At 36.9% G+C, this 27,762-nt stretch overlaps 1 protein-coding gene across 6 annotated transcripts in view; it reads left to right on the top strand.

The window, feature by feature from the left end:
• The window catches only part of NME7 (NME/NM23 family member 7), a 240,091-nt gene that overhangs the window by 42,866 nt on the left and 169,463 nt on the right, over positions 1-27,762 (top strand). For all 6 annotated transcript variants that reach the window (XM_069545584.1, XM_069545585.1, XM_069545583.1 and 3 more), the window contains 5 exons: positions 835-1,001; positions 10,828-10,938; positions 14,913-14,963; positions 16,306-16,513; positions 23,962-24,070. In XM_069545584.1, the coding sequence (XP_069401685.1) occupies positions 835-1,001; positions 10,828-10,938; positions 14,913-14,963; positions 16,306-16,513; positions 23,962-24,070 (646 nt within the window). The remainder of the gene's footprint in view (positions 1-834; positions 1,002-10,827; positions 10,939-14,912; positions 14,964-16,305; positions 16,514-23,961; positions 24,071-27,762) is intronic.

The following is a 27,762-nucleotide window of genomic DNA, read 5'->3' as shown; positions in this document are numbered from 1 at the left end:
TTGCTTAAAAGTTGGCAAATGGAGTAAAGGTGGGATTGGGGGAGGAATAGGATTGCCTTTTTTTCTAGTTGTGTCTATGTGAGATGATGAATGTTCATGGAATTTTTGTGGTCATCTCTTCATAATGTATATGAGTCAAATCATTATGCCATACTCCTTAAACTCATAGGTTAATCATATCTCAACAAAACTGAAAGAAAAAAATAAATACATTATTTTTATTTGGGAAATTAAAAAAATTTTTGATATTATAATTCCATTACAAGAAGATACTTTGTGCCTTTATTTTTTAATAGAAATTGTTTTTGCAGTTAGAAAACTGAAGTAGGGTTATTCATGTTTTGTATTAATCAATAGTCAAGTGGTTGTAGATAAAGATTATCACGGTCATCAATGTCACCATTGTTGAATGCTGCTATCACTACAAAAAGTCTGATTGTAGAAGACTGAGCCAAGAGATCCTGCTTATTTCTTTGTGTCCCTTTCCTGACAGTCCCTTTTGCAGGCTGACCTATCTGGTATTGGGATTTTGTGTAGGCAAGAAAGGAGAAATTTGGCATCTTGGAGGCACTAATTTGCTCCCACGATTTGGAAATAAACAAAAATTTCTCTTCAGGGTTTAAAAGTATCAAATTTGTAATTTTTATGTTATTACTGGATTAAACTAGGAAATGCATGCTATAAAAGAAATTATTACTTGTACTTGTGGCAAATATGAAAAATATGTAACTTATGTTTAATAAAGCAGAATTAATAACATTATTTCTAGTTTATAATAAGGTTAACATTCCCTGCTGACAATGATTTGTTTTATTGTATTGTTTTTGATTCCAGCATGATGTGAAGAATCATCGCACCTTTTTAAAGCGGACAAAATACGAAGACCTTCACCTGGAAGATTTATTTATAGGCAACAAAGTAAACATCTTTTCTCGACAACTGGTGCTGCTTGACTATGGAGATCAATACACAGCTCGTCAACTGGGCAGTAGGAAAGAAAAGTAAGAAAACTATTATGTAATCTTTTTTAAAATTCTTAGAACATTATGTCTGTCTTGGTACCAAATTCGAATTTCTTGTTTCTATCCTGTGTTTTTTATAGTATAAGTATTTTTCAGTGATCCAATTCAGTGTTAGGACATTTTTAGAATTCTGTGGAGCAGATTCTGTAATTTTTTCCTCACTTGGATAATAAAGTGATACCCATGGTCTTAGACTGATTATTTTCTGGAGGGAAAAATGCAAATCTTTTATATATACCCTTATCAGTCTTCTAATTGGGAGCTGAGACTTTAAGTCTTGGTTTATGGGGCAAAAGTAGTGAGTGCCATAAGCTCAATGGACACTCAGAAGAAAGTATTAATATCTGTTAGCTGTTTTTATATCAGACATTGTATTAAAATGATTTCTATGCATCATTTGTTTAAGCTCCACAACAACTTAAATACAAAGGCTAATAATATTATTATTAATTCCACTCTGCAGATGGAGAAGTTGAGGCTTAGAGACGTTAGGTAACTTGCTGAATATCACAGAGTAGAGGCAATATTAAAGTCCAGTCACAGGAGAATGAGTAAGACCTGCAAGATGGTTGTCTCCTTTCTGTCTCAATTCAGATTTTTGTCTCCTGTGGTACCTGGCACATCTCCTCACACATTACAAGCACCTTATCTGTGTTAGGTAAACAAATCATTGAATAACAATTTAAAATTTATTATCTACTCTTTCCTATTTTTCATTCCCCCCATTTTCAAATGATGACCATTGATCTAATTGACAAAGATGTTTTTGTCTTGCTGACTAAGTCGCTAAGTCTTGTCCGACTTTTTGCGACCCCATGGACTGCAGCATGCCAGGCTCCCTTGTCCTTCACTATCTCCTGGAGCTTGCTCAAACTCATGTCCATTGAGTCAGGGATGCCATCCAGCCATCTCATCCTCTGTTGTCCCCTTCTCCTCCTGCCCTCAGTCTTTCCCAGCATCAGGTCTTTTTCAGTGAGTTGGCTCTTCACATCAGGTGGCCAAAGTATTGGAGCTTCAGCTGCAGCATCAGTCCTTCCAATGACTATTCAGGACTGATTTCCTTTAGGATGGACTGGTTTGATCTCCTTGCAGTCCAAGGAACTGCAAGAGTCTTCTTTAGCACCAGAAGATTGCTTTTAATATAAATTGTCTATTTTTGAGTTTTATTTAATTGATGCTTTTGAACTGTGGTGTTGGAGAAGACTCTTGAGAGTCCCTTGGACTGCAAGGAGATTCAACTAGTCCATTCTGAAGGAGATCAACCCTGGGATTTCTTTGGAAGGAATGATGCTGAAGCTGAAACTCCAGCATTTTGGCCACCTCATGCGAAGAGTTGACTCATTGGAAAAGACTCTGATGCTGGGAGGGATTGGGGGCAGTAGGAGAAGGGGACGACAGAGGATGAGATGGCTGGGTGGCATCACCGACTCGATGGACATGAGTCTGAGTGAACTCCGGGAGATGGTGATGGCCAGGAGGCCTGGCGTGCTGTGATTCATGGGGTCGCAAAGAGTCGGACACAACTGAGCGACTGAACTGAACTGAACTGATAAATATTAACTGATCAATTGAAGACAGGATATTTATTTTAAAAAAATGTACAAAAACATTGTGATACAAAGAAATTTAATCCCTCTTGGGATCACAGCTGCCTCCCAAAAGTCCATTGTATTGTGCCTCAAACAATGAAGTATTTACAGGAGCTGCCCCACAAAATTTATTGAATGAACGATACATCTTTGGAAACAGTTGTGTCTGGAGGAAGAGCTTCTGGCTGGCTGCTTCCCTGCCTTCTCCTCTCCCTGCCTTTGTGTGTTGCTCTTCCTGTGACATGGAGAAACTATAGCATGGTGTCTCTCTGGTCTTTTCTAGTCATTGTTTGTCAAAGCTACATTTGACATTCTGACTTTCCCTCAGTTTTGATTTAGAAGAGAGACAGAACAAGTTGGAGTTGTAGCTGAAAATTAGGCTATCCGGAAAACATTACTAAAATGACATTGTAAGTTTTAATCACTGCATTTATGAGTTTGCAGCTTTCTGAGTCTAGTTTGAACTGTATTTGAAATGGAATTTTCATTCTTTGGTCATCTTTCCAGGCTCTAGTTTCTGTAGCTTATATTATATGCTTTTATGCTGACTTGAGGGATTCTTTGTATTTGTGGAGTGATTGTTGCAGTAATGAAGAATAGGGATCACTGGTGGAAGTTAAGGCTATCTGTATAAAAAGCTCGAAAAACTATTTAATTCTACAGGAAAAAAAAAATCTGTCAAACTATTTTTCGAGGTTTGCCACCCAAATAATAGCTGATTACCTAACATCTGAGTCCCCTCATAGTAATATTCTTTCTGTGACTTTTTAAAAACTCTTTATGATTCTGGAGGTACTTTGATGCTCAGTGTGGTATTAGTACACAGGTGGTGATAGATCAGTGAGATGGTGAATGATTCATAAAAAAGAAAAACCAAAGGTTCCCAGGACAACTGGAAATAGGAAGGAAAAAAAGAAGATAGAATGTTAGATAAATAAGAATCTCATTTATTATGAGATCTACTAATAAAAGTCTGTGGGGTTAAGGAAGCATCAACCACAATTCCTTTATTTACAAGAAATAAATATTTATAACTTAAAGTTTCTGAGCACATGCTAAATGCCAGTCACTGTGGTAGGCATCTTAGTTCACGACTACTTCAAGTTTTCATTTAAACTAGCAAGAATAGGTAAATGAGGGAGACAGGGTTAATAGTATGACCCAATCAAAGTAAAATCTATAGCAATTATTATAAATATATATAAATTATTATATCTGTAGTATGACTCCAGTTCTCTTGCCAAGAGAATCCCATGAATGGAGGAGCCTGATAGGCTGTGGTCCATGGGGTTGCTAAGAGTCGGACACGACTGAGCGTCTTCACTTTCACTTTTCACTTTCAGCATTGGAGAAGGAAATGGCAACCCACCCCAGTGTTCTTGCCTGGAGAATCCTAGGATGGGGGAGCCTGGTGAGCTGCCGTCTATGGGGTTGCACAGAGTCGGACATGACTGCAGTGACTTAGCAGCAGCATATCTATAGTAATTATTATATGTATTATATATTGTATATATAGCAAAGTAAAAATCTATAGCAGTTATTACATGTTGTATATAAACTTTGATTTTTCTACACTGAATGTTGTTGTTTCCCTTTTATAGAATAGTTCAGTAACTTGGCCGTAGTCACACAGCTACAAAGAAAGGGGAAACAAGTAAATCTTGTCATGTTTGACTTTAAAACTCATTCTGTTTCTATTAAACTTCTAATTAATATGTTGGTAAATATTATTGAGTGGACTGATTTAAAAATAGTAGAAGGATATGAAGGCAGATTTTAAATATTTGGGCTTTATAAATATAATTAATTAAAATATGTGCAGTATTATATTTTTACTGACTAAAATTATTTTGCCATTTTGTTTTCTGATTCTTTCCTAACTGCAAGGGTGTTAAATGCAGCAGCCATTTGGGTGACTTAAATAAGCTTCTTCAGAATTAAAGAGTTTTTTGAAAAATATATTGTTTCATTTAAATGACCAAAGAGGTAGGCGTATGGAGAAATACAGGCATGTCTATCATGGTCCCATGGAAATATCTTCTATGTAATAATTGTAACTTAGCCTAGCTCTCAGTTTTATATAGTGTCAAGGAGCATTTATGAACTAACTACATCCCTATTATGTTTATCATACTCAACTCCTTTCTTTCTGGAGTAAAACCTGTTGGAGAGGGAGGAGTAAAGCTGATCTCTAAGGTGCCTATCTGCTAATTTTGAGGTACTTATCAAGATAATGCTATTCTATATAATTCAGTTTAGCTCACAAACTAGCCTCAGCTTTCTAATTCCTCTTTTTTGTTTTGTTTTGTTTTTTTAATTTAAATTTATTTATTTTAATTGGAGGCTAAATACTTTACAATATTGTATTGATTTTGCCATACATCAACATGAATCCGCTGCGGGTGTACACATGTTCCCAATTCTGAACCCCCCCTGCCACCTCCCTCCCCATACCATCTCTCTGGGTCATCCCAGTGCACCAGCCCCAAGCATCCTGTATCCTGCATCAAACCTGGACTGGCGATTCGTTTTTTATATGATATTATACATGTTTCAGTGCCATTCTCCCAAAGCATCCCACCCTCTCCCTCTTCCACAGAGTCCAAAAGACTGTTCTATACATCTGTGTCTCTGCTGTCTTGAATACAGGGTTATCGTTACCATCTTTTTAAATTCCATATATAATTCCTCTTAACTGTAGAAATCTGACATTTGATTCACATTTCTATTCTCTTTTTCAAAATCTCTGTATTGAGGTATAATGGACAAACAAAAAGCTGTAAATATTTAACACAACTTTGGAGTTTGGAGATAAGTATAAACCTATGAAACCATTTCCACAATCAAGGATGTGAATTTATTTATCACTTTCAAAACTTCCCTCCCTCCCTCTTATTATTTTTTACGTTGATTTTTCTTTTGTTGTAAGAGAACTTAATGAAAGATCTACTCCCTTAGCTAATTTTTTAACTTGTTCCCTTTATGAAGCTCCTCAAAGCAAATGGATAAATGTTATTAGTTGTCAATGAGTCAGAGTGTTTGTTTTTTTTAATTGTTTTGTTTCCCATTTTTGTCTTTTTAAATTTTTTTCTCTCTTTTTTTTTAAGAGTATTTGATTTACATTTTGTATGGGCAAAAATGAATTGGTGGGCTTCCCTGTGGCACTAGTGGTAAAGAATCTGCTTGCCTATGCAGGAGACCCAAGAGATTCGAGTTCAGTCCCTGGGTTGGGAAGATCCCCTGGAGTAGGAAATACCAATCTGTTCCAGTATTCTTGTCTGGAAAATTCCATGGACAGATGAGCCTGGCAGGCTGCCGTCCATGGGGCCACAGAGGGTCAGACATGACTGAGTGACTAAGCAATGAATTGATGCTTTATAGTTTTACTGTTCAGATGTAAAGACATCATACAGTCTTCTTGTCATCTCTTGGGTTTAGTTAGTCTCATTCTCCTAATTTTTAACTGATGGAGCACTGATGTAGGTGCCAGATGTAAATCAAAGTCAAGTACTGGTTTAGGCTGTCTAGTATAAGCCACCTCTGAGAATGGTTGAGATTTTCTTCCGGCCTGCTTCACTCATACAACTATCCAGTTCTCTTAATTATAAGGGTTAAGTAGCCCTTGGTAACTGGTGAACCCACCTGATGTCAATTCCCCCTGTAAATAGTAGCTTCTCTCTGCCCTGAGTAGCCAGGACTTTGCTACATCCTGCCCACTGTAGCAAAGTACTCTTGCCTGGAAAATCCCATGGACCGAGGAGCCTGGTAGGCTGCAGTCCATGGTGTTGCTAAGAGTCGGGCATGACTGAGCGACTTCACTTTCACTTTTCACTTTCATGCATTGGAGAAGGAAATGGCAACCCACTCCAGTGTTCTTGCCTGGAGAATCCCAGGGACAGGGGAGCCTGGTGGGCTGCCATCTATAGGGTTGCACAAAGTCGGACACAACTGAAGCAACTTAGCAGCATTAGCAGAAGGGGAGAATCTGTCTCCTTGCCTGCTCCAGCTCTTGAGGCCTCAAGGAAAGAGAAGCCTCACTGCCCCAGTTTTGTGACCCATCCCAGCTGAAACCACTCCACAGCTGACCTAGAAGATCTTGAGAAACTGTTTGTAATTTTAAGCCAATACATTTTGGGGTGGTTTGTTATCAGCAAGCAGAAAACACAGGTTCCATTACTGGGTCAGGAAGATCCCTTGAGAAGGGAATGGCAACCCACTCCAGTGTTCTTGCCTGGGAAATCCCATGGACAGAGGAGCCTGTAGTCCATGGGGATGCAAAGAGTCAGACATGACTGAGCAACTAAACAACAGGTAACAATGGCACTATTAATATATTTTTGTGGCCCTTTTTTGGTGTGCTATCTTCACTTTTAAATAATATAAATGATTCCTGATGCTTATGTTATTTTCCCTCCAAAATAAGTTTAACTATTACTACTGAATAATTAAACAGTGAAGACATGATTGTGCAGTAGTTGGAACATTCTTTGGCATTGCCTTTCTTTGGGATTGGAATGAAAACTGACATTTTCAGTCCTGTGGCCACTACTGAGTTTTCCAGATTTGGTGGCATATTGAGTGCAGCACTTTCACAATATCGTCTTGTAGGATTTGAAACAGTTTAACTGGAATCCCATCACCTCCACTAGCTTTGTTCATAGTAATGCTTCCTAAGGCCCACTTGACTTCGCATTTCAGGATGTCTGTCTCTAGGTGAGTGATCACACCATTGTGGTTATCTGGGTTATGAAGATCTTTTTTTGTATAGTTTTTCTGTGTATTCTTGCCACTTCTTCTTAAGATTTTCTGCTTCTGTTAGGTCTATACCATTTCTGTCCTTTATTGAGTCCATCTTTGCATGAAATGTTCCCTTGGTATCTCTAATTTTCTTGAAAAGATTTCTGGTCTTTCCCATTCTGTTGTTTTCCTCTATTTCTTTGTATTGATCACTGAGAAAGGCTTTCTTATCTCTCCTTGCTCTTCTTTGGAACTCTACATTCAAATGGGTATATCTTTCCTTTTCTTCTTTGCCTTTCATTTCTCTTTTCTCAGCTATTTGTAAAGCCTCCTCAGGCAGCCATTTTGCCTTTTTGCATTTCTTTTTCTTGGGGCTGGTCTTAATCACTGCCTCCTGTACAATGTTACAAACCTCTGGCCATGATTCTTCAGGCACTCTATTAGATCTAATCCCTTGAATCTGTTTGTCGCTTCCACTGTATAATTGTAAGGGATTTGATTTAGGTCATACCTGAATGATCTAGTGGTTTTCCCTATTTTGTTCAATTTAAGTCTGCATTTGGCAATAAGGAGATCATGATTTGAGCCACAGTCAGCTCCAGGTCTTGTTTTTGCTGACTGTGTAGAGCTTCTCTAGCTTTGGCTGCAAAGAATATAATCAGTCTGATTTCGGTGTTGACCATCTGGTGATGTCCATGTGTAGAGTTGTCTCTTGTGTTGTTGGAAAAGGGGTTTGCTATGACCAGTGCATTCTCTTGAACTGAACTGATTGAATCAATGCTTTGTCTCCTGTAGGCATTTAAAGAGAAAATGAAACTGCATTTTAAACTAAACTGCAAAATTTTTCACATTGCTTCTTGTTCACTGCCGATACGTTTTATATTTTCTTTAAGAGCTTTGGTTCCTGAAGACATTTCTAGAACTTAGCATAAACAATCATGGGTTAGTTTTGGCCTTATAATATTTAAACAATTGAGCTAAGAAGTGACAATTTTAATTGTATCTTTAATGAAGCGTTGTAAAATGCTATAAGTGACTCACTTGCTTCAAAATAAAAGGTAGTCCATTTATGACAAGCTCTATCAGACTAAAATGAACAGCTTTTGTTGTTTAAAAGTTTTAAAAGCCAGCCATAAGTTTTAGGATTCCATGGACAGAGGAGCCAAGCAGGCTGCAGTCCATGGGGTTGCAAAAAGTCAAACACAACTAAGTGACTAACACACACGTAAGTTATATCCAACTGTAAGGATATTTTTATCATTATATTCTTAGCTAATTTTGTCTCATTGGGGAAAAAAAAAAGTCCACTGTGAAAAAGCCAACCATTCTCTTTTTATAGATTCCTTGAATTAATACCAACATATCAGAACAACTGAAAATAAAAAGAAAGTGGCAGTAATTTTTTAGTCTTATTTTGTGTGTCATATAAGCTGAATTACTCCAACTAATCTGATTTTACCTTGTATGTGCAAGTATTAATCTTGAGGATTTGTGATTCTGCTCTTTTTTATATGTTAATAGTAGCTTTATTTGTGGTGTGGAAGGAGCACAGACTATCCAGGAGTTGTGTGAGCTGGTGTTTTGTCCTGAAAATGCCACACACCTCTTCTGTGACCTTTGGAGAGTAACCTCTCTGGGTTTAATTTCCTTGTTAGTAAAATCAGGAAACTAAGGTGCTCTCCAACTCCAAAAATATATTCATTCTGTGGCTTCAGAGGGGAAAATTCATAGCTCTGATGTATCCTCTTAGAAAATGTGATTTGAGTCAGTTCTAGTGAAGTGGATGAACCCAGAGCCTGTTATACAGAGTGAAGTTTATCAGAAAAAGAAAGACAAATATTGTATATTAACACAAATGTATGGAATCTAGAAAAATGATGCTGATGAACCTATTTGCCAGGGCAGCGGTAGAGACCCAGACACTGAGACAGACTTGTGGACACAACGGGGCAAGGTGGGGGGGGGGGCCGAATTGAGAGAGTGGCTTTGAAACATATACACTGCCGTAAGTCAAATAGTTAGCTAGTATCGATTTGCTGCATGACAGAGAGCTCAACCTGGTGTTCTGTGACAACCTAGAGGGGTGGGATGGGTAGGGGATGGAAGGGAGGTTCAAGAGGGAGGGGACATATGTATACTTATGACTGATGCATGTTGTTGTATGGCGGAAACCAACACAACATTGTAAAGCAACTATCCTCCAATTAAACACATAGTGAAAAAAAATGTTAGGGTGTTTGCTAGTCATAAACGTTGTCAGGTAGGGAGACATTTATTTCTTTGTACATGATTCATGCTATGAATAAAGTGTTAACAGAAGAATTTATAGTTATTTCCAAATCAATGCTGAGCTGACTGCATGGCATACACATGTTAAAGTTTGCTGCTGCTGCTAAGTCACTTCAGTCGTGTCCAACTCTGTGCGAGCCCGTAGAGAGCAGCCCACCAGGCTCCCCTGTCCCTGGAGTTCTCCAGGCAAGAACACTGGAGTGGGTTGCCGTTTCCTTCTCCAATGTGTGAAAGTGAGAAGTGAAAGTGAAGTCACTCAGTCGTGTCCAAATCCTAGTGACCCCATGGACTGCAGCCTACCAGACTCCTCCATCCATGGGATTTTCCCAGGCAAGAGTTGCCATTGCCTTCTCCAGTGTTAAAGTTTAAGAGACCAGAAATCAAGGTGATAATATGTTTAATGCAACTTTTTAGAAAATTTTTGTCTTTTATAAAATGCTAAGAAATAGAAGTGTTTTTAAACACCTATGTTTTCTTACGTGGGCATATTTAAAATCACAGTCTTAACTTTTTTTTCCTCTAACCTTTTATTACTCTTTTATAGATTGGGTACTAATTTTTATTTCTTTGGGAAAAATAGTAAACTTTCATTGTATAAGTTTTTATTTATTTATTTATTTTAATTGGAGGCTAATTATACAGAGTGAATTGGAGCCTATTATACAGAGTGGTGGCTCAGAGGTTAAAGCATCTGCCTGCACTGCAGGAGACCGGGGTTCAATCCCTGGGTCGGGAAGATCTCTTGGAGAAGGAAATGGCAACCCACTCTAGTTCTCTTGCCTGGAGAATCCCATGGAGGGAGGAGCCTGGTAGGCTACAGTCCATGGGGTCACTAAGAGTCGGACACGACTGAGCGACTTCACTATACAGACTGAAGTAAGTCAGAAAGGAAAACACCAATACGGAGTGTTAACACATACGTATGGAATTTAGAAAGATGGTAACAGTGACCCTATATGCGAGACAGCAAAAAAGACACAGATATAAAGAACAGATTTTCAGACTCTGTGGGAGAAGGCAAGGGTGGGATGATTTGAGAGAATAGCATTGTATAAGTTTTTAAGAGATTATTAGTACATTTCTCTTTATAATTCACTTTGAGCTAGGATTTTAATGGAAACGACCTCTGATTAGGTGTTATAAGTAAAAACTCCTGAACTATTTTTATTTTTAAATGTATTTCCTTACAGAACATTAGCCCTGATTAAACCAGATGCAGTATCAAAAGCTGGAGAAATAATTGAAATAATAAACAAAGCTGGATTTACTCTAACCAAACTCAAAATGATGACACTATCAAGGTAAACTTTTTGATCATTTTCAGTTATATAATGTCTGGTTCCTTTTTTCTTAAAAAAAATTATCTTTCATGTTGTTTAAAAACTTCCACAGAATGACAAAGAATAGATTAGTAATCTTATTAGAATGAGAAAATATAAGACAACAGGTAATCAGATGCATAAATCATGATTGAACTCTAAGCAAGTAGGAATTGTCAGGTTATACTAATAACTATTAACTATTTATTAGACATTAATTCTTTATTTTCTTTCATAATCCATCAGTGTTTCATACCTGTAATTTTTTATATAACACATTGTATAGAAATTATAGAAGAAATGAATATTAGATTATTCATATTTGACAAGGAACTCTTACTGTTGAGATTTCAAAAGTGATGTGTTTGGAAATGTTTTAGTTTGGAAATGTTTTCGTTCCTCCCAACATATTGTATGTAATTGGTAGATATACCTATTTACTGTCCTGAAAAGCAAGCCATTTTATTTGACCAGATATTTTCTAAGTTATTTAGTGAAAGTTAGACTTACTGTAAGGTAAGGGGATTGGTGTAGTTGTTAGGCAGGGCTGGACCCAGCAGTTTGTTACTTACTCCAGTGATCTATATCTGTTTGATTAGGTGTCTTCTCATTGCTGTTCCTGGCTCTCTCTCCCATGGGTCAGTTGCTTTTTTGTCTCTATGAGAACAGGGACAATGGATAGCAGTAGAAATTCAGTATTGAGAAGTCTGCTCCCTAGAAACCTTAACAAAACATCCTCAATTTTACCCCAAAAAAAGACAATTTGAAATTTTCCCCTATGTAAGATCTCCCAGCTTACATATTTTCTAGAAAGGCAGACATCTATTTCAGAGCACAGAATCTAGAGCCAGATTAGGTTGTGGCTCTGTACAACTTCTATGTTTCAGTTTCTTCATCTGCTAAATGGAGGTTATAATATCACCAATTTTGTAAAGTTGTTATGAGGGTTATGGGAGCTTAATAAAAGTAAAATGTTTTGAAAAATTGTTGCACACAGTAAGCACATATGCTGCTGCTGCTGCTAAGTTACTTCAAGGTGTTAGCTATTAGTGGTGGTAGTATAGTACGTACCAGTGCTGTCATTATTACTTAGTGGAAACAGAGGTCATGATCCTTATGAGCATAGTTAGATTTGTCCCGTTTCTGTCTGTATTGAAGATGCTTGCCCTTACAGCAGGCAATAGGGCTGAATTCTGAGAGATGACTTTGATTAGTGTTAGTGACATTAAAACTTTGTCTATATCAAACATTGGAGGTGTAATCTGGCATCAAATTTCCCACAATAAAGCTGCCCCCAGTAACTTAACAGCTGTTTAAATTGTTCATAGCACCTCATACATTTCTATTAATATTACTGTCATGTCTTGGATTTTACCTAACTTAAAAGTTAATGAGTTAGTGTGTTACTCTCTCAGGGATGCTAGCAGAAGACATGAGACTTCTGAGCCAGGGACACAGGGCTTGATTAGGTTCAATTAGCAGCATGAACATCATGTTTCTGTTGGTTCCCATTGCCTTCATGTCCTGTGAGAATAATATGAGATGGGCCTGGGTAGATGTTGCACACACAGGTGATTGCATCACAGCTGAAGAGGGTTGAACTCAGGTTACCCACTGTTTCATTAGCAAGCTGTAAACAAGTCTGCTCTTTGTACTAAGGAGACATGACCTCATCCCTCAAAGTCCCTCACTATAAACATAACTCCAAGAAATGGCTAGGATAAAGAGTAGTTGGGGCCTTGCATTCTTGGCATACCCAATCAGATGTGTTAGGAAGACAAGAGACCCACAGAGAAGTGTCTCCCAAAGCTTAAATCTCAAAACTTATTTGCTCAAACGTCAGCTCCTCCCTCATGACAGTATCTGAAAAGCAGCAGCTGGGTTCCATTTAACTGTACTTCTAGTTCTCGGATCAGGGCCTGATTCGAAGTAGACACTAAGTAAATATTTCGTAAAATAATTAATAGATCATTGTGAGAATGTTATGAAAACACAAGAAAACATAACAAAACAAGAACAGAAAGACTTCTGTAGCTGGTCATACACGTGTTTCTCTCCATCTAAGCCTTTTAAGGGAGGAATTAAATAAAAATGATGAGAAAAAAATTCATAAACTCATTTTGGTTTTAGTGATAGATTTTGAATGGAAGTAACTATGGAGTCAGTGACATGTTAGAAGAAAACAAAATACTTTCAGTAATTAATAGTTTTTATTAATGTTAAAGATGATTTTGTTTTCTTAGTAGTTCTGTAGAATTGGTCAGATTAGTAGTCTCACTGCTAACTCTTCTAAGATACTCAAACTTGAATTTTTCAGAGTTTTACCTCATTTTAGGATGCAATACTGATTATCCCTATCAGTTTTGTGAATTCTTCTGTCTACCGTCTAGAGTTTTTATTTTTATTCTTCTGAAGTTGGTAATAGAAAGGTCATAAGCAATCAGAAATTTGGGTTTAAATCTCCTTGTCCTTCTTCCTTTACTAAGTAGCATTTTGCTCTGGATAAGTTATATAATCATGCTGAACTACATTATTTTTAAATGTAAAATGAAGATGATCATACCTATTTCAATATATTGTTGTGGGGAATAATAAAATTTAATGTTGGCATATAATAGTCTCTAGAAGAATAAATTTTCTTCCCCTTCTAGGTCTTGGGGCAAATTTTGTTTTCTATACTTACGTAGTATACTTTCATAATCTCTTCATGGCCAAAGAGAATATTTTAGTACATTTGGTTTGAATAAAAGTATATCCTCATGTATGAATTATTATATGAATTAGTATATGATTTATTTCTTAATGGGCCCATAAGATCTTAAAGCATCATGTCAAGCCCCTGGTGGCTTGAAAAGAATCGGCCTGCAATGCAAGACACCTGGGTTTGATCCCTTGGTTGGGAAGATCCCGTGGAGAAGGTAATGACTACCTACTCTAGTATTCTTGACTGGAGAATTCCATGGATAGAGAAGCCTGGTGGGCTACAGTCCATGGGTTCACAGAGTCGGACATGGTTGATCAACTAACATATAAAATCTTAATGCATTGCATACTAAATTATCAAGCCTGAAAGTTTAATCCTTTGTTAGAGGATACTTTGCTGTGTTAAAAAATTGGTATTGACATATGTTTGTCACATACTATGAACTGTTTCAAGCCTTTGAGAAAACTGTATGAGTTTGAGACACTTGATTTGATTAGCTGAAAAGTCTAAATAACTTTTTCAATATGTGTAAAATTCCATTATCCTATTTATTTTCTCCATGGTTGTGGGACTATAAATTTAAAAAGTTAATCCTGATTGCCACTGATAAATTCAGATTTCTGAATATCTCTATATTATCCCTTTTTTGGGAGATGTAAGTTCAAGCATTAGTTGTTAATACAGTAATAACCAGTAAGAGTACATTGATGTGCATAATTTGTCAAGCAGTCTTTAAAAACACAAGTCCATAGTCTTTCTTTTGGAGCAATCTATATAAGAAAGAACATTTTAACTATTGAATTAAAATTCTAGTCTAAGCTCTCAAGTTAAAGCCTATAGAAGAAAGTAAAATCTTTTGAATCTGTAAATATCTTTGCAATAATTAATATTTTTCTTTTCATTGATAAAGATTACATATTTTTTGATGTTCAACTTATGTGAACTTTAAAAAACAGTAATTCTTATTGGTCATATGTTAAATGTTGTTTTTAGAATGATAAGGATGCTAGTGGAAAGGAAGATAGTAGACTTGAACATGAACAGTAAATATTGCCTCTTTTATTCATTTTAATTTTACATCTTAACATAGATGCAAACTAGCAAAAATTTGAAGAGAGGGGGCATTTGAGCAGAATATTTGGTGAAAAGTCCTTAATTCTCATATGGATCAAATAGAGAATTTCATTATTTTATTAATATGTTAATTTTCCTTACATAATTGTTAACTTTTGTCATTTTGTTTATTTTATAGGAAAGAAGCAACAGATTTTCATATAGACCATCAGTCAAGGCCCTTTTTAAAGTAGGTACTGAGTTCAAGGCTCATGTTATATAATGGAGGGTATTGTGGAAAACTAGAGTTATAACTTCACAATTCAAAAATCTGTTACATGAGAATAATTTGTCAAAAAGTCCTTAGCAGGGACTTCCCGGTGGTGCAGTGGCTAAGACTCTGCACTCCCAATGCAGTGGGCCCAGGTTCGGTCCCTCGCCAGGGAACTAGATCCTATATGCCACAACTAGAGTTCACATGCCTCAACTAAAGACCCTGCATGTCACTGCCAAGACCCAGTAGGGCAAATAAATAAAATAAAAATATCTTTAAAAAAAGTCCTTGGCAACATCTTGCAACTGTAGAGAGCTTTTTTTCTAAAAATTGGTGTGTTTTTTCCCCCCCTCCTTTCACTAGGTGAAAATTCTTTGTTAAATAAATATACTAAACTTGAATCAGAAGCAAATGGCATGAATTGTTTAAATTGTGAGGAGCATAGCTTCCTTTTTAAATTTCAGTAGAATAAAAATAGAGTAATAATTACATTTATGTTGAGTATCTATTTGTGTTTTAAACTATTAACGGTATTCTCAATGTATGTAAAACATTGTTCGTAGAACCCTTGTGTTAAATAAATTGTTTGATACACGTTTTGCTGTTTGAAATATAGCGACAAATATGTTAGAAAGTGAATCTATGTTCTAAATATTTGGGTTGTATTTAAAGTTAGGTGAATATGGTGTACCTCATTACTGTTGACAAAGGAGAAGTGCTTACTTTTCTAATAATGAAGGATTAGCCAAGCTACAGTAAACATTCTAGTTGGTGTCCTGTATATAATAGTGTTTTATTCAAGTTTTACATAAGAAAATCATATGTTATAGTTTATTTTAAACAAAGCATTATCAAAATATTCCCGAACCTTGTGTAGAATAGGCATCCATAATTCTCTTGGAAATTATTCTTCGCTTTTAGTATATATTTGTATTATTACAACTTCTAGTTTAATATCTTGTATGTCACTTGACCAACTCAGTGCCTAGTGACTGAAAATTCATTGTCATTCTTTGAATTCTAATAAATCTACACAGAAATTATTGAATTCTTACTACAAATTTATTATTGATGCTTCTGCTAACAGTAATTGGTTTGACAATAGTGATTTATAGTGACTCAGGCTACTGCAGGACACTCAGTTTATGAAAACTTTACCTTGTCCATGTAAAATTCACTATGCCCAATAGTTCTGAGATGATAATATTCATATTTATAGCTATGTGATTAAATACTCAAATGGTAATATTTCTTTGTTAAGAGAGATGCTTTGGTTAATACAAAAATGAAGGAAATCAATCTTTCACCTGTTTCACAGTGAGCTGATCCAGTTTATTACAAGTGGACCTATAATTGCCATGGAGATTTTACGAGATGACGCTATATGTGAATGGAAGAGACTTCTTGGACCTGCAAACTCTGGACTGGCACGTACAGATGCTCCTGAAAGCATTAGAGCCCTCTTTGGAACAGATGGCATAAAGAATGCAGCTCATGGCCCTGATTCTTTCGCTTGTGCTGCCAGAGTAAGGTGTTTTTAAACTGTTTTAATTTGTTTTGGTTTTGCTAAATGTTTGATGTCAGAGTAAAACCTTTTGTCACAGCTGACTTAAGGTAGATTTATGCAGCTGATCTAATAGTAGAAGAAACCTTTGACCTTTTGCTTGTGATTAAATAGACATGAGTTTGAGCAAGCTCTGGGAGTTGGTGATGGATAGGGGAGCTTGGTGTGCTGCAGTCCATGGGGTCGCAAAGAGTGGGACAAGACTGAGTGACCGAACTGAAACAGTGTTTCAATGATATGTCTCCTTTGAGAATTGGTAACCTGGTCATGGTCTGAATAAGTTTCTCAGTTAAAATACTTGTTGTCTTGTTTTGTTCCAAGGGCTGAAATCACTGAGGCTTATCAGTAAATGAATTATTCCTGTAAGAATACCAGTTTATGGAAAGTGAATATTCAAAAAGACATATTCTTTCTTTGACTCAGACTTGACACCATATTTTCAAGCTTAACATCCTTCCTTTTTCTACATACAGCTAGTGTTTATGAAAGTTTTCTATTAATAATTCTCATTTTAAGTTTATATAAATAAGGTGTTACTCCACTGGGTTTATACTGATGTTGAATTAATGAAATGCAAGTTAACTCGTAGCATTCTGAGAAGTTTCTCAGCTAATTTAAGATGGTTTTTGGTCTGGTCATAAATAAAGTGAAATAATACTAGCAAGTTTTATGATATGAAAGTGAAAGTGTTAGTTGCTCAGTCATGTCTGATTTTTTGCAGCCCCATGGACAGTAGCCCACCAGGCTCCTCTGTCCATGGGATTTTCCAGGCAAGAATACTGGAATGGGTTGCCATTTCCTTCTCCAGGGGATCTTCCCGACCCAGGGACTGAATCCTCATCTCCTGCATTGTAGGTGGATTCTTTTAGTGCTGAGCCACTGAGGAAGCCCTTAAGTTTTGATGGCTGTGAAATATTCTCTTGCATGGATAAAGCATTTTTACTTTGGATGTTTTGTTAGGTTCTAATTCTTTTCATATTTGTAATAAGGGTGCACTGATCATGTGACTTAATATTTCATCAATGTCTTGGTTTATTTTCTGAGAACAGATTTCATATTTGACATTAGGATATGTAGATTTCAGTAATTTTTTTTAATGTCTTAAATTGGGTCCTTTACAAAAGTGATATTTAAAATGACTGTGGGAAATTTTCAGAGACACCTGTAACTGGCAACCGTTTATTAATGTATTTTATCATGATGATTAAGGATATGGATGTAGATTAGTCAAATGTTTTAGGAGATTTCACATGGGGTCTTGCTGCTGCTGCTGCTATGTTGCTTCAGTCATGTCCGACTCTATGCGACCCTGGAGATGGTCTTATCAGGGTGAAATTTATGAAATGGTGTAAGTATATACTTAACAATTTGTGTAAAATACAGTACAAAATACTGTATACTTAAAGCTGATCAAATTGAGTCTGAGTTTTATTTTTGGGGAAAGTTACATATCTTTATCCTTCCCTGCTAGGTCATTTCGGAGAAGGCAATGGCACCCCACTCCAGTACTCTTGCCTGGAAAATCCCATGGACAGAAGAGCCTGGTAGGCTGCAGTTCCATGGGTCACTAAGACTCGGACACGACTGAGCGACTTCACTTTCGCTTTTCACTTTCATGCATTGGAGAAGGAAATGGCAACCCACTCCAGTGTTCTTGCCTGGAGAATCCCAGGGATGGGGGAGCCTGGTGGGCTGCTGTCTATGGGGTCGCACAGAGTCGGACATGACTGAAGTGACTTAGCAGCAGCAGCAGCAGCTAGGTCATTTAGAGACATATAGAAGACTTAGAGTAATAGCAAAGAGCCTCAGAAAGAGAAAAGCTTTATGCAGAATGTTTAAAGCAGCTGAAATCACAAACGAATATGAATTTTTTGTTTGACGTTATCAATATATTTGCTGTTTGAAGTCTTTAAATTACTTGCCATATAACTGTGACCTTGCAAATAACAGTATCAGTGTTCTTGCAAATATTAGCTGGATTAATAGGTGAGGCAGATGTGGCAGTCAGCACAAGGAGAAAGAGAAAGCAAAGGCATAGAATTACTCACTTTCACCAAGATAGATTTAAGTGGCAATCTTTATATTTTTGCCTTAAATACATATTTATTCATATATAAATGAATACTTGAAAAACTTGGGTTTTCATTTTTTTAAACTGAGCAAAAAAGTTGAGACAAAAATAATTGGTCAAATAATTGGTTAAACTAGAGTTGGAACATTCTAGTATTGCTTTTTACATCTGAAAGAGAGGTGATATTATAGAAAAAGTTCAGGACTTTGGAGTTAGTATGACTGGATTTTGAAACATGACTTTGCCATCTATTAACTCGCAAGGGCTTGTTCCTAAGCCTTCTTAATGTCTTTTTTTCTCATTTGTACAGGGTAGATAAATAAAAATTCTTCATATGTTAAATAAGCTGCTTCTGAATTTCAATCATCCCAAAATGTTTATTGAGAAGCTACTGTGAACAAGGCAAAGTCCTGCTTCTCATGGAGCTTACAGCTCTTCTAATGTCAGATAATAAACAAACAGATTGATAACTCTGATCATCAGTCTACTGATAAGTGCTCTGAAGAAAATAAACAAGGAGAAGGGCACAGAAAAAGACCAGAGTCTGGAAGGATGGTGTGTGGAGTGGAGGTGTGGAATGCTATTTAAAAAAAAAAAATCAGTTTTGGCTGTGTCCGGTCTTAGTTGAGGGATGCGGGATATTTTGTTAAAGTGCCCAGGCTTTCTAGTTGTGGCAGGAGGCTCAGTAGTTGCAGCGCACAGGCTTAGTTGCCCCTTAGCATGTAAAATCTTGGTTCCCCAACCAGGGATCAAACCCACATCCCCTTGCATTGGAAGGTGGATTCTTAACCACTGGACCACCAGGGAAGTCTCTAGAATGCTGTTAAATACAGTATATTCAGAAAGTCCTTACAGTCTCTGGTTTGAGCAGAGATCAGAAGGCAGTGAGGGAGAAAGCCATGCAAATGTCCGGGGGAAAATGTTCCAGGAAGAAAGGGAACAATACATGTAAAGATTCTAAGGTAGGAACATATTTGCTGTGTTCAAGGAACAGTGAGGAGGTGAGGCCAGTGATGTTGGGGCAGAAATAGCTTCATGGAAATAGCTTGAAGATTAAGTCAGGTATAGCCAGGAACCAGGTCACATGAGGCCATCTGGGACTTTGAAATTTATTGTGGATGAGACAGGAGATGTTGGAGGGTACTGTGCAGAGGAGTGACACGATTTTTCTAAGTTTCATTTTTACTACTGTTAATAATGGATCTTCAGCAATCAATGTAAAGAAATAGAGGAAAACAACAGAATGGGAAAGACTAGAGATCTCTTCAAGAAAATTAGAGATACCAAGGGAACATTTCATGCAAAGATGGACTCAATAAAGGACAGAAGTGGTCTGGACCTAACAGAAGCAGAAGATATTAAGAAGAGGTGGCAAGAATACATGGAAGAACTATACAAAAAAGATCTTCACGCCCCAGATAATCATGATGATGTGATCACTCATCTAGAGCCAGACATCTTGGAATGTGAAGTCAGGGGGGCCTTAGAAAGCATCACTACGAACAAAGCTAGTAGAGGTGATGGAATTCCAGTAGAGCTGTTTCAAATCCTGAAAGATGATGCTGTGAAAGTGCTGTACTCAATACGCCAGCAAGTTTGGAAAACTCAGCAGTGACCACAGGACTGGAAAAGGTCAGTTTTCATTCCAATCCCAAAGAAAGGCAATGCCAAAGAATGCTCAAACTACCACACAATTGCACTCATCTCACATGCTAGTAAATTAATGCTCAAAATTCTCCAAGCCAGACTTCAGCAATACGTGAACCGTGAACTCCCTGATGTTCAAGCTGGTTTTAGAAACGGCAGAGGAACCAGAGATCAAATTGCCAACATCTGCTGGATCATGGAAAAAGCAAGAGAGTTCCGGGAAAAACACCTATTTCTGCTTTATTGACTATGCCAAAGCCTTTGACTGTGTGGATCACAATAAACTGTGGAAAATTCTGAAAGAGATGGGAATACCAGACCACCTGACCTGCCTCTTGAGAAATCTGTATCCAGGTCAGGAAGTAACAGTTAGAACTGGACATGGAACAACAGACTGGTTCCAAATAGGAAAAGGAGTATGTCAAGGCTGTATATTGTCACCCTGCTTATTTAACTTCTATGCAGAGTACATCATGAGAAACGCTGGACTGGAAGAAACACAAGCTGGAATCAAGATCGCTGGGAGAAATATCAAGAACCTCAGATGTGCAGATGACACCACCCTAATGGCAGAAAGTGAAGAGGAGCTAAAAAGCCTCTTGATGAAAGTGAAAGAGGAGAGTGAAAAAGTTGGCTTAAAGTTCAACATTCAGAAAACGAAGATCATGGCATCTGGTACCATCACTTCATGGGAGGTAGATGGGGAAACAGTAGAAACAGTGTCAGACTTTATTTTTGGGGGCTCCAAAATCACTGCAGATGGTGACTGCAGCCATGAAATTAAAAGACGCTTACTGCTTGGAAGAAAAGTTATGACCAACCTAGATAGCATATTCAGAAGCAGAGATATTACTTTGCCGACTAAGGTCCGTCTAGTCAAGGCTATGGTTTTTCCAGTAGTCATGTATGGATGTGAGAGTTGGACTGTGAAGAAAGCTGAGTGCCGAAAAATTGATGCGTTTGAACTGTGGTGTTGGAGAAGACTCTTGAGAGTCCCTTGGACTGCAAGGAGATCCAACCAGTCCATTCTGAAGGAGATCAACCCTGGGATTTCTTTGGAAAGAATGATGCTAAAGCTGAAGCTCCAGTACTTTGGATACCTCATACTAAGAATTGACTCATTGGAAAAGACTCTGATGCTGGGAGGGATTGGGGGCATGAGGAGAAGGGGATGACAGAGGATGAGATGGCTGGATGGCCTCACAGACTCAATGGACGTGAGTCTGAGTGGACTCCGGGAGATGGTGATGGACAGGGAGGCCTGGTGTGCTGCGATTCATGGGGTCGCAAAGAGTCGGACATGACTGAGCGACTGAACTGAACTGAACTGAATAATGGACCAGTTAGGGTGGAGGGACGTGTGTTGTGGGAAAAGTTAGAATGGGAGGTCCGTCAGGTGGTTAGTGAAGTTGTTAAAGGGAGAGTTGGTTGGCATGTGGCATGGACCAGAGTGACAGATGTGGAGGTAGTGGATGGATTCTGGATATATTTTGAAGGATTTCCTGATATATGGGACAGGTGGAGAATAATCAGCAATTACTGTTTCTTGTTGTTGTTGTTTATTTTTGGCTCGTGCAATTGAAGGATAAGGAAAAAGGTGGGACTGAACAGATAATGGGAGACAGTGGAAATTAGAAGTTCTGTTTTAGATGTTTTAAATCTGAAATGTCAATATGGATGTGTAGTTCAGGGTGGAAGTTGGGCCGGTGGTTAAAATGTAGGAACCATCAGAGTACAGAGAGCATTGAAAGCCATGGGACTCAAGGACAATACAAGACAGTGACAATAGAATAGTGACAATAGATAGTACTAGACCCGTCACGAGCACTTAAGGGTCTGCTAGATAGGAGAAAATTATTAAAGGAGACTGAGAAGAAGTGACAGTGAGGTGGGAAGAAAACCAAATAATGACAGCATTCCAGGATGTAGGGATCAATTGTGTCAAATGCTGTTGGGTCAGGTAAGGTTAGGTCTGAGAATTAACCAGGTACTTGGCAACGTGGAGGTGGCTGGGGATTTTCATGAGTAAACTTCCACAGAATGAAAGCCTAATTAGTTGTAAGTTTAAGAGGGAGTGGAAGAGAAGAAGACAGAATGAAGACATCTCTTCTGAGAAGTTTTGTTGCAAAGGAAGCAGAGAAGAGGAGCTGTAGAATGGCCCTGTCCTTGCAGTTTGCAGTCCTCTACCATAGCTTCTTGTCACACTAGGTTTACTTCATTCATTCATTCACTACCTACCAGGACCCTGTAGGTATCTGAGTTTTCACCTGTACCATACATGTTCTCTGAGAATATGTAATCAAAGCATCTGGTACAGGTCTACAAGCAGTACTTGGTGATACTCATCAAGAAGAGTAGTAAGCAAAGGCATTAATACAATAGAAAGATACTTGTCTAAGGAATGGAACATTTTAATTCTAAAGAGTCGTTAATGCTGGAATCACTCAAGTATATATGCTACTATTTGAACAGTTCTGGCCACACCATAAGGCATGTTAGCTCTTAGATCCTCAACCAGCAATCAGACCTGCACCCCTGCACTGGGAGTGCAGCGTCTTAACCTCTGGACCACCAGGGATGTCCCCCAGTTGGTTTTTTAAACTGCACACCAGTATGGTACAGTAACACATCCTATTATCTTTCAATTTTTAAATTTAGTGAAAGTGAGTATTTACTTTGAGCTCTTTGTTTTAGATGCTGAAGCACTTACAAGGCTATGCAAGTTAGTTCTTTTGCGGGGCAATTACCAGAATAACCACAACCTTGGAGAAGTATAGGGTACTGATGACTGGCAGCATCAGTAAAGGCCTCCTGGAGGAGGTGATCTTTGAAGTGATCCTTTACACATTAGCATGGTTCTTTGAGGACAGCCGGCTTTATAGGGAACGGTGGAGATAATAGTAGTAAAAGCTTAGTGGCAGAGAAGCGTATGTCTGAAAAATTGGTTAGTGTGACCATCTTCATGGCCAGTTCAAATTGCTGGGTTGTCCTTTTAATTAATTATGTGCAAAGCAAATAGCACAACATGTATCTGGTTAGAAAATAACATTCATGTGATTTGACTTTAGCACTATATATGTGTGTGTATATATATATATAGTAAATTAATTTTAACTAACTGTAGCTCTCATTCTTGAATACTCATCTGTTTCTGTAAAGATTTCCTAATTTTTAACTGCATTTTAGACATTTTAATGAAAAGCTTTGAATCAAACCTGTGTCTCATAAACTGATACTCTGGATAAAATAGGGAACTTTATATTGATTACATCCAATATTCAAAATGTTAAGACATTCTCAGTTTTATTCCTGGGACAGAATAATACATATTGTCATTGCTTTAATACTTCTTTATATGTTCTTTTTTAAGATTTAAAACAAGGTTCAGTTCATCAGTTAGCCTTTGTAAAAATAATTTTTGGGAAATTCAGGAAAGAATTTATATTGTGAAACTTTAAAAGTAATTGCTTTGTTCTTCCCCTCCCCTCTCATATAAATAGCTTAGGAGTAAAAGAGATTGTATTTGGGTAGGAGCCTATGGGGCCTCCCTGGGACAGTCGCTTCCCCCATACCCTCTACTTTAGCTCCTCTCTGAGGTACCCAGATAGTAGTCTCTGATGCACATTTCCTGAGTCGTTTTACAGAGGTATAACAAAACTACATGTGCCAAAGTCATTTCTCTCTGTCTTTAGGAAATGGAGTTATTTTTTCCTTCGAGTGGAGTGTGTGGGCCAGCAAACACTGCTAAATTTACCAATTGTACTACTTGTTGCATTGTTAAGCCCCATGCTGTCAGCGAAGGTAAGTACTGTGTTAAATACAGTATAGCCAATACATTCTGCTAATGGCTGAATTTGTTAATATTTGTTTTCCTGATATAGGTTATGTGTTGAAATTAAAATATAGTTTTAATATTTCCATTCACTTTTTTGAAGGCACATGAATAAAAGTGATGTAATATGAGGGCAAAATCTGAGTTTATATTTGTCTTTCTCTTTTTGCATTTCTTTTTTTTAAAAAAATTTTTATTTTTACTTTTATTTTACTTTACAATACTGTATTGGTTTTGCCATACATTGTGTTCCTTGGGTTCCTGCTCATGCTCATCCTATTACTGATCTTGATTCCCTGACTTTTACTCTGCTTTCTCTTCTCCCAGCCACATACTGTGGTTAACTTAATTCACTTAAACAGCACTTCTAATTTAAAGCAAAATCTATCAGATCTGCAGTATGCCCTTCCTGAGAAAGCTGGAAAGTTCTTTTGGTTCTGAGTATCTGAAACAGAGTTCTTTCATATGTGTATGTTTGTGTGTATGTGTGTGAAAGAGTTTGCATTTTTTTCTTTATTTTTCTTCATGTGTTTGTTTTAGTCTGTTCAATGTATTTTTGTCAGCCATCCCAAATCCTTTTGGAAATGAGATGGGGTATAATTTAAAAGGTCATCTTTAAAAAACTGGAATATACTAAATAATAGATGTTTAAATAAATACTAAATAATATTTATTTATACTAAATAAATAATAGATGAATGAATGGGTTTTTAAAATTTTGTTTTCTAAGTATTATATGGGTTTAAATCATTTTTAGTTTTTAAAGATTTAAACTATATTTCATATACTCGTATTTGATATATGAAAGTAGAGGCATATGAGTTCAAGTAAAAGAAATTTTTGTTGAATCTAATCAGATGGCAAAATATTTTATTTAAACTTTGATATATGAAGGCATTTTTTATTTTTAAATTTCAATTTTAGGGATATTTTAAACCATCGTGAAATGCATAATTAACCCAATTCAGCTTAAGCTGTGACTATATGAAATAAAGTTTCAGGTCTCATGTTGAGTTTACTATTAGATTTACTTGGCCCCCTTCCACTGGCTGGTTTATGTTTCTTTTTCTATAATGATCCAATTTCCTGGTGCATTTAATTTTACCTGTGTTCTCGAAGAGGAGATTTCTTTTAAAAAGGAGTTGTTAAGAGAGCAGCTGAAATGGAATAACAGAATATTATCTTTTGTTGACTGTCCACTCCCCCAAAGAAGGCCAAAAAGGCTTGTTGGTTAAGCAAAACTGAGTTTATTGCTTACTACAGTAAGGAGATCACACCAGGATGGACTCTTAGTGGACTTTACAATGGAGAGGTCATGGGCAGATAGTATAGAATTTCAGGTGTGACCCTGACAGATTTAAGATAGGTCTGTCAGTGCAGTAATATGATTGAAATGGGGTAAAATTTGTAATATAATAGTTTAGAATTAGTAGAAACATTGAGGCAAGAATCTTAACCAAGTCTTAAAAGTATATAACTGTTTGAGTTATTTGCCCCATTGAAGGAATATTGTGAAAAAGAAACACTTTGAATAGTCTGTTGTTGAGATAACCGGACTTTTGGGAGGTTCTTGAGCTAAACAGTGAAGTTATTTACTGATTTACAGTTTTATCTTTGTGGGCAGTAATTTCTTGGCACAAATGATAAAGTCATGTGGATGTAGGCGGCCTTGGTTCTTAGTATTCTAGTTAATCTACATGGATGCAGTGATTCACTTCTAACTTCTAAGAGAACTAGAGAAAAAGAGCTTAATTTGTGGAATAAATGGTAGAAATTTGGGGTATTGTAGTCTTTTTACCTCAGTAGATTGAAATATATTTTGTTATTTGGGACTTAGGATTTAAAAGGGAAGAAAAACAAAGTGAATTTTCTTGTTTTGTTTTTTAATTTAGAAATTATGCAATGTGCTTGTCTTGATGTCCTTAGTATTATTTATATATAGTTAGTTTAATTCCATCGATAAAATGAATTATTTTTACTCTGAAATCAGGCTGTGTAGATTTGTATTCTGGGTCTGCTACTTACTAGCCATGGGAATACTGGATAAATTACTTAATCTCTTTGTACCTTGTTTTTTCATCTATAAAATGGGAATGATAGTATCCCCTCTTCACAAGGTAGTAGTAAGGTTTAAGTGCACTTAATGTAATGGTTACATGACTGAATGACTAATTAAGTGATTAAATGTAGAGATTAATGTCCTAGACAGTGCCCAGAACTTAAAGTGCTATATGTGTTAGGCATTATTACTATTATGATTACTGCTGTCTTCCTACTACCATTACTACTGTCATTATCTTTTCCTTTTTAAATGAAGGTGAATGACGCCTTAGAGACAAAGCAGTAGTTTAAAATACTAACAAAATCCAAAGTCCGTCATCCCCAGAAAGAAAATCCCTTTATTGTTTGAGGAACAAAATATTTTTTTTTAAGTCTAAACTTAAGCCCATGAAGTAGAATTAATGCTTCCATATAGTTGTTTTGGCAGCTATCAGCAATTACCTATTCTGATTATCCATTACTGTTGGCCCTGGGCAGGAGATGTTAACCAAATATGGGAGAGCTGCTTTTGTACTTGTAATGGTCAAGACATTAGGCTTTTTGATATATTAGAACCCTGAAGTTTTGTTGGAAATTTTCCTTACTTTTAACAGATTACTGCATTGAACAATTTGCTACATTTTTCGTAACATTGCCCTCTCTGATTGTATGTTCCTCCTCAGTAAAATAAGTTAGGATAGTTTAAGAATAGAATAGATATTATTCTATGAAACTGTGTAGAAAATTCTTATGAAAGAAAAGTATATTGTGTAGCTCACTGTTGTGTTTTGGCTCTAAAAACTGACTTACTACCTAACAGGCGCCCCCCTGAATTTTGGCTGACTGAATTTGGTTAAGTTCCCAGCTTTTTGTCTGTTGGATTTCCTTCAAGTAATTCAGCATCTGGAATACTATGGAAGAAGCATGACAGATTTTGGTATAGAGAGATTGGATTTACATATGATTTCACTTATATGAGGAATATAAAAAATGAACGACAAATGAACAAACAAAGCAGATACAGACTCACAGAGTCTAAGAATAAGCTGGTGGTTGCCAGAGGGGGCGGGGTTTGGGGAGGTGGACAAAATAGGTGAAGGAGATGAAAAGGTACAAATTTATAAAATAAATAGGTCAGGAGGATGTAATGCACACATAGAAGAGTCAGTAACATTGTAACAGCTTTGTATGGTGACGGGTGATAACTCGCCTTAATGTGGTGATCATTTCGGAGTGCGGAATCGGTGTACACCTGAGACTAATGTAGTACTATATGTTAATTATAAATAAAAGGGTTGGATATAACATTGTTAATCTCAGTTTCAATAAAAATTCTTGGAATGGGCCCAGCTTTGCTAGGAGTTAGAGTTTTAAACTCTAAAACTCACAGTGTTAGAGTTTTGTGATTGTTTTATCCTATCTGAAGGAGTAAACAGTCGAAGGGAATGTACAATAGGTTCATTGAACTACTGTATGTATAAAACTCTGACTTTGTATGGAGCTTAGCATGCATTTTTGAAGCACAAGATTATAGGTATTGAAAATATCTAATGAATTTGTAAGTTATGGGGACTTTCAATGAAGTCATCAATGTATTCAGTTATAAGGAATCTCAAGAGTT

Source organism: Ovis canadensis, chromosome 12 (assembly GCF_042477335.2).
Source record: "Ovis canadensis isolate MfBH-ARS-UI-01 breed Bighorn chromosome 12, ARS-UI_OviCan_v2, whole genome shotgun sequence".
Lineage (NCBI taxonomy): Eukaryota > Metazoa > Chordata > Mammalia > Artiodactyla > Bovidae > Ovis > Ovis canadensis.
Note: the sequence above shows the minus strand (reverse complement) of the source record. Positions and strands in the feature narration are given on the sequence as shown.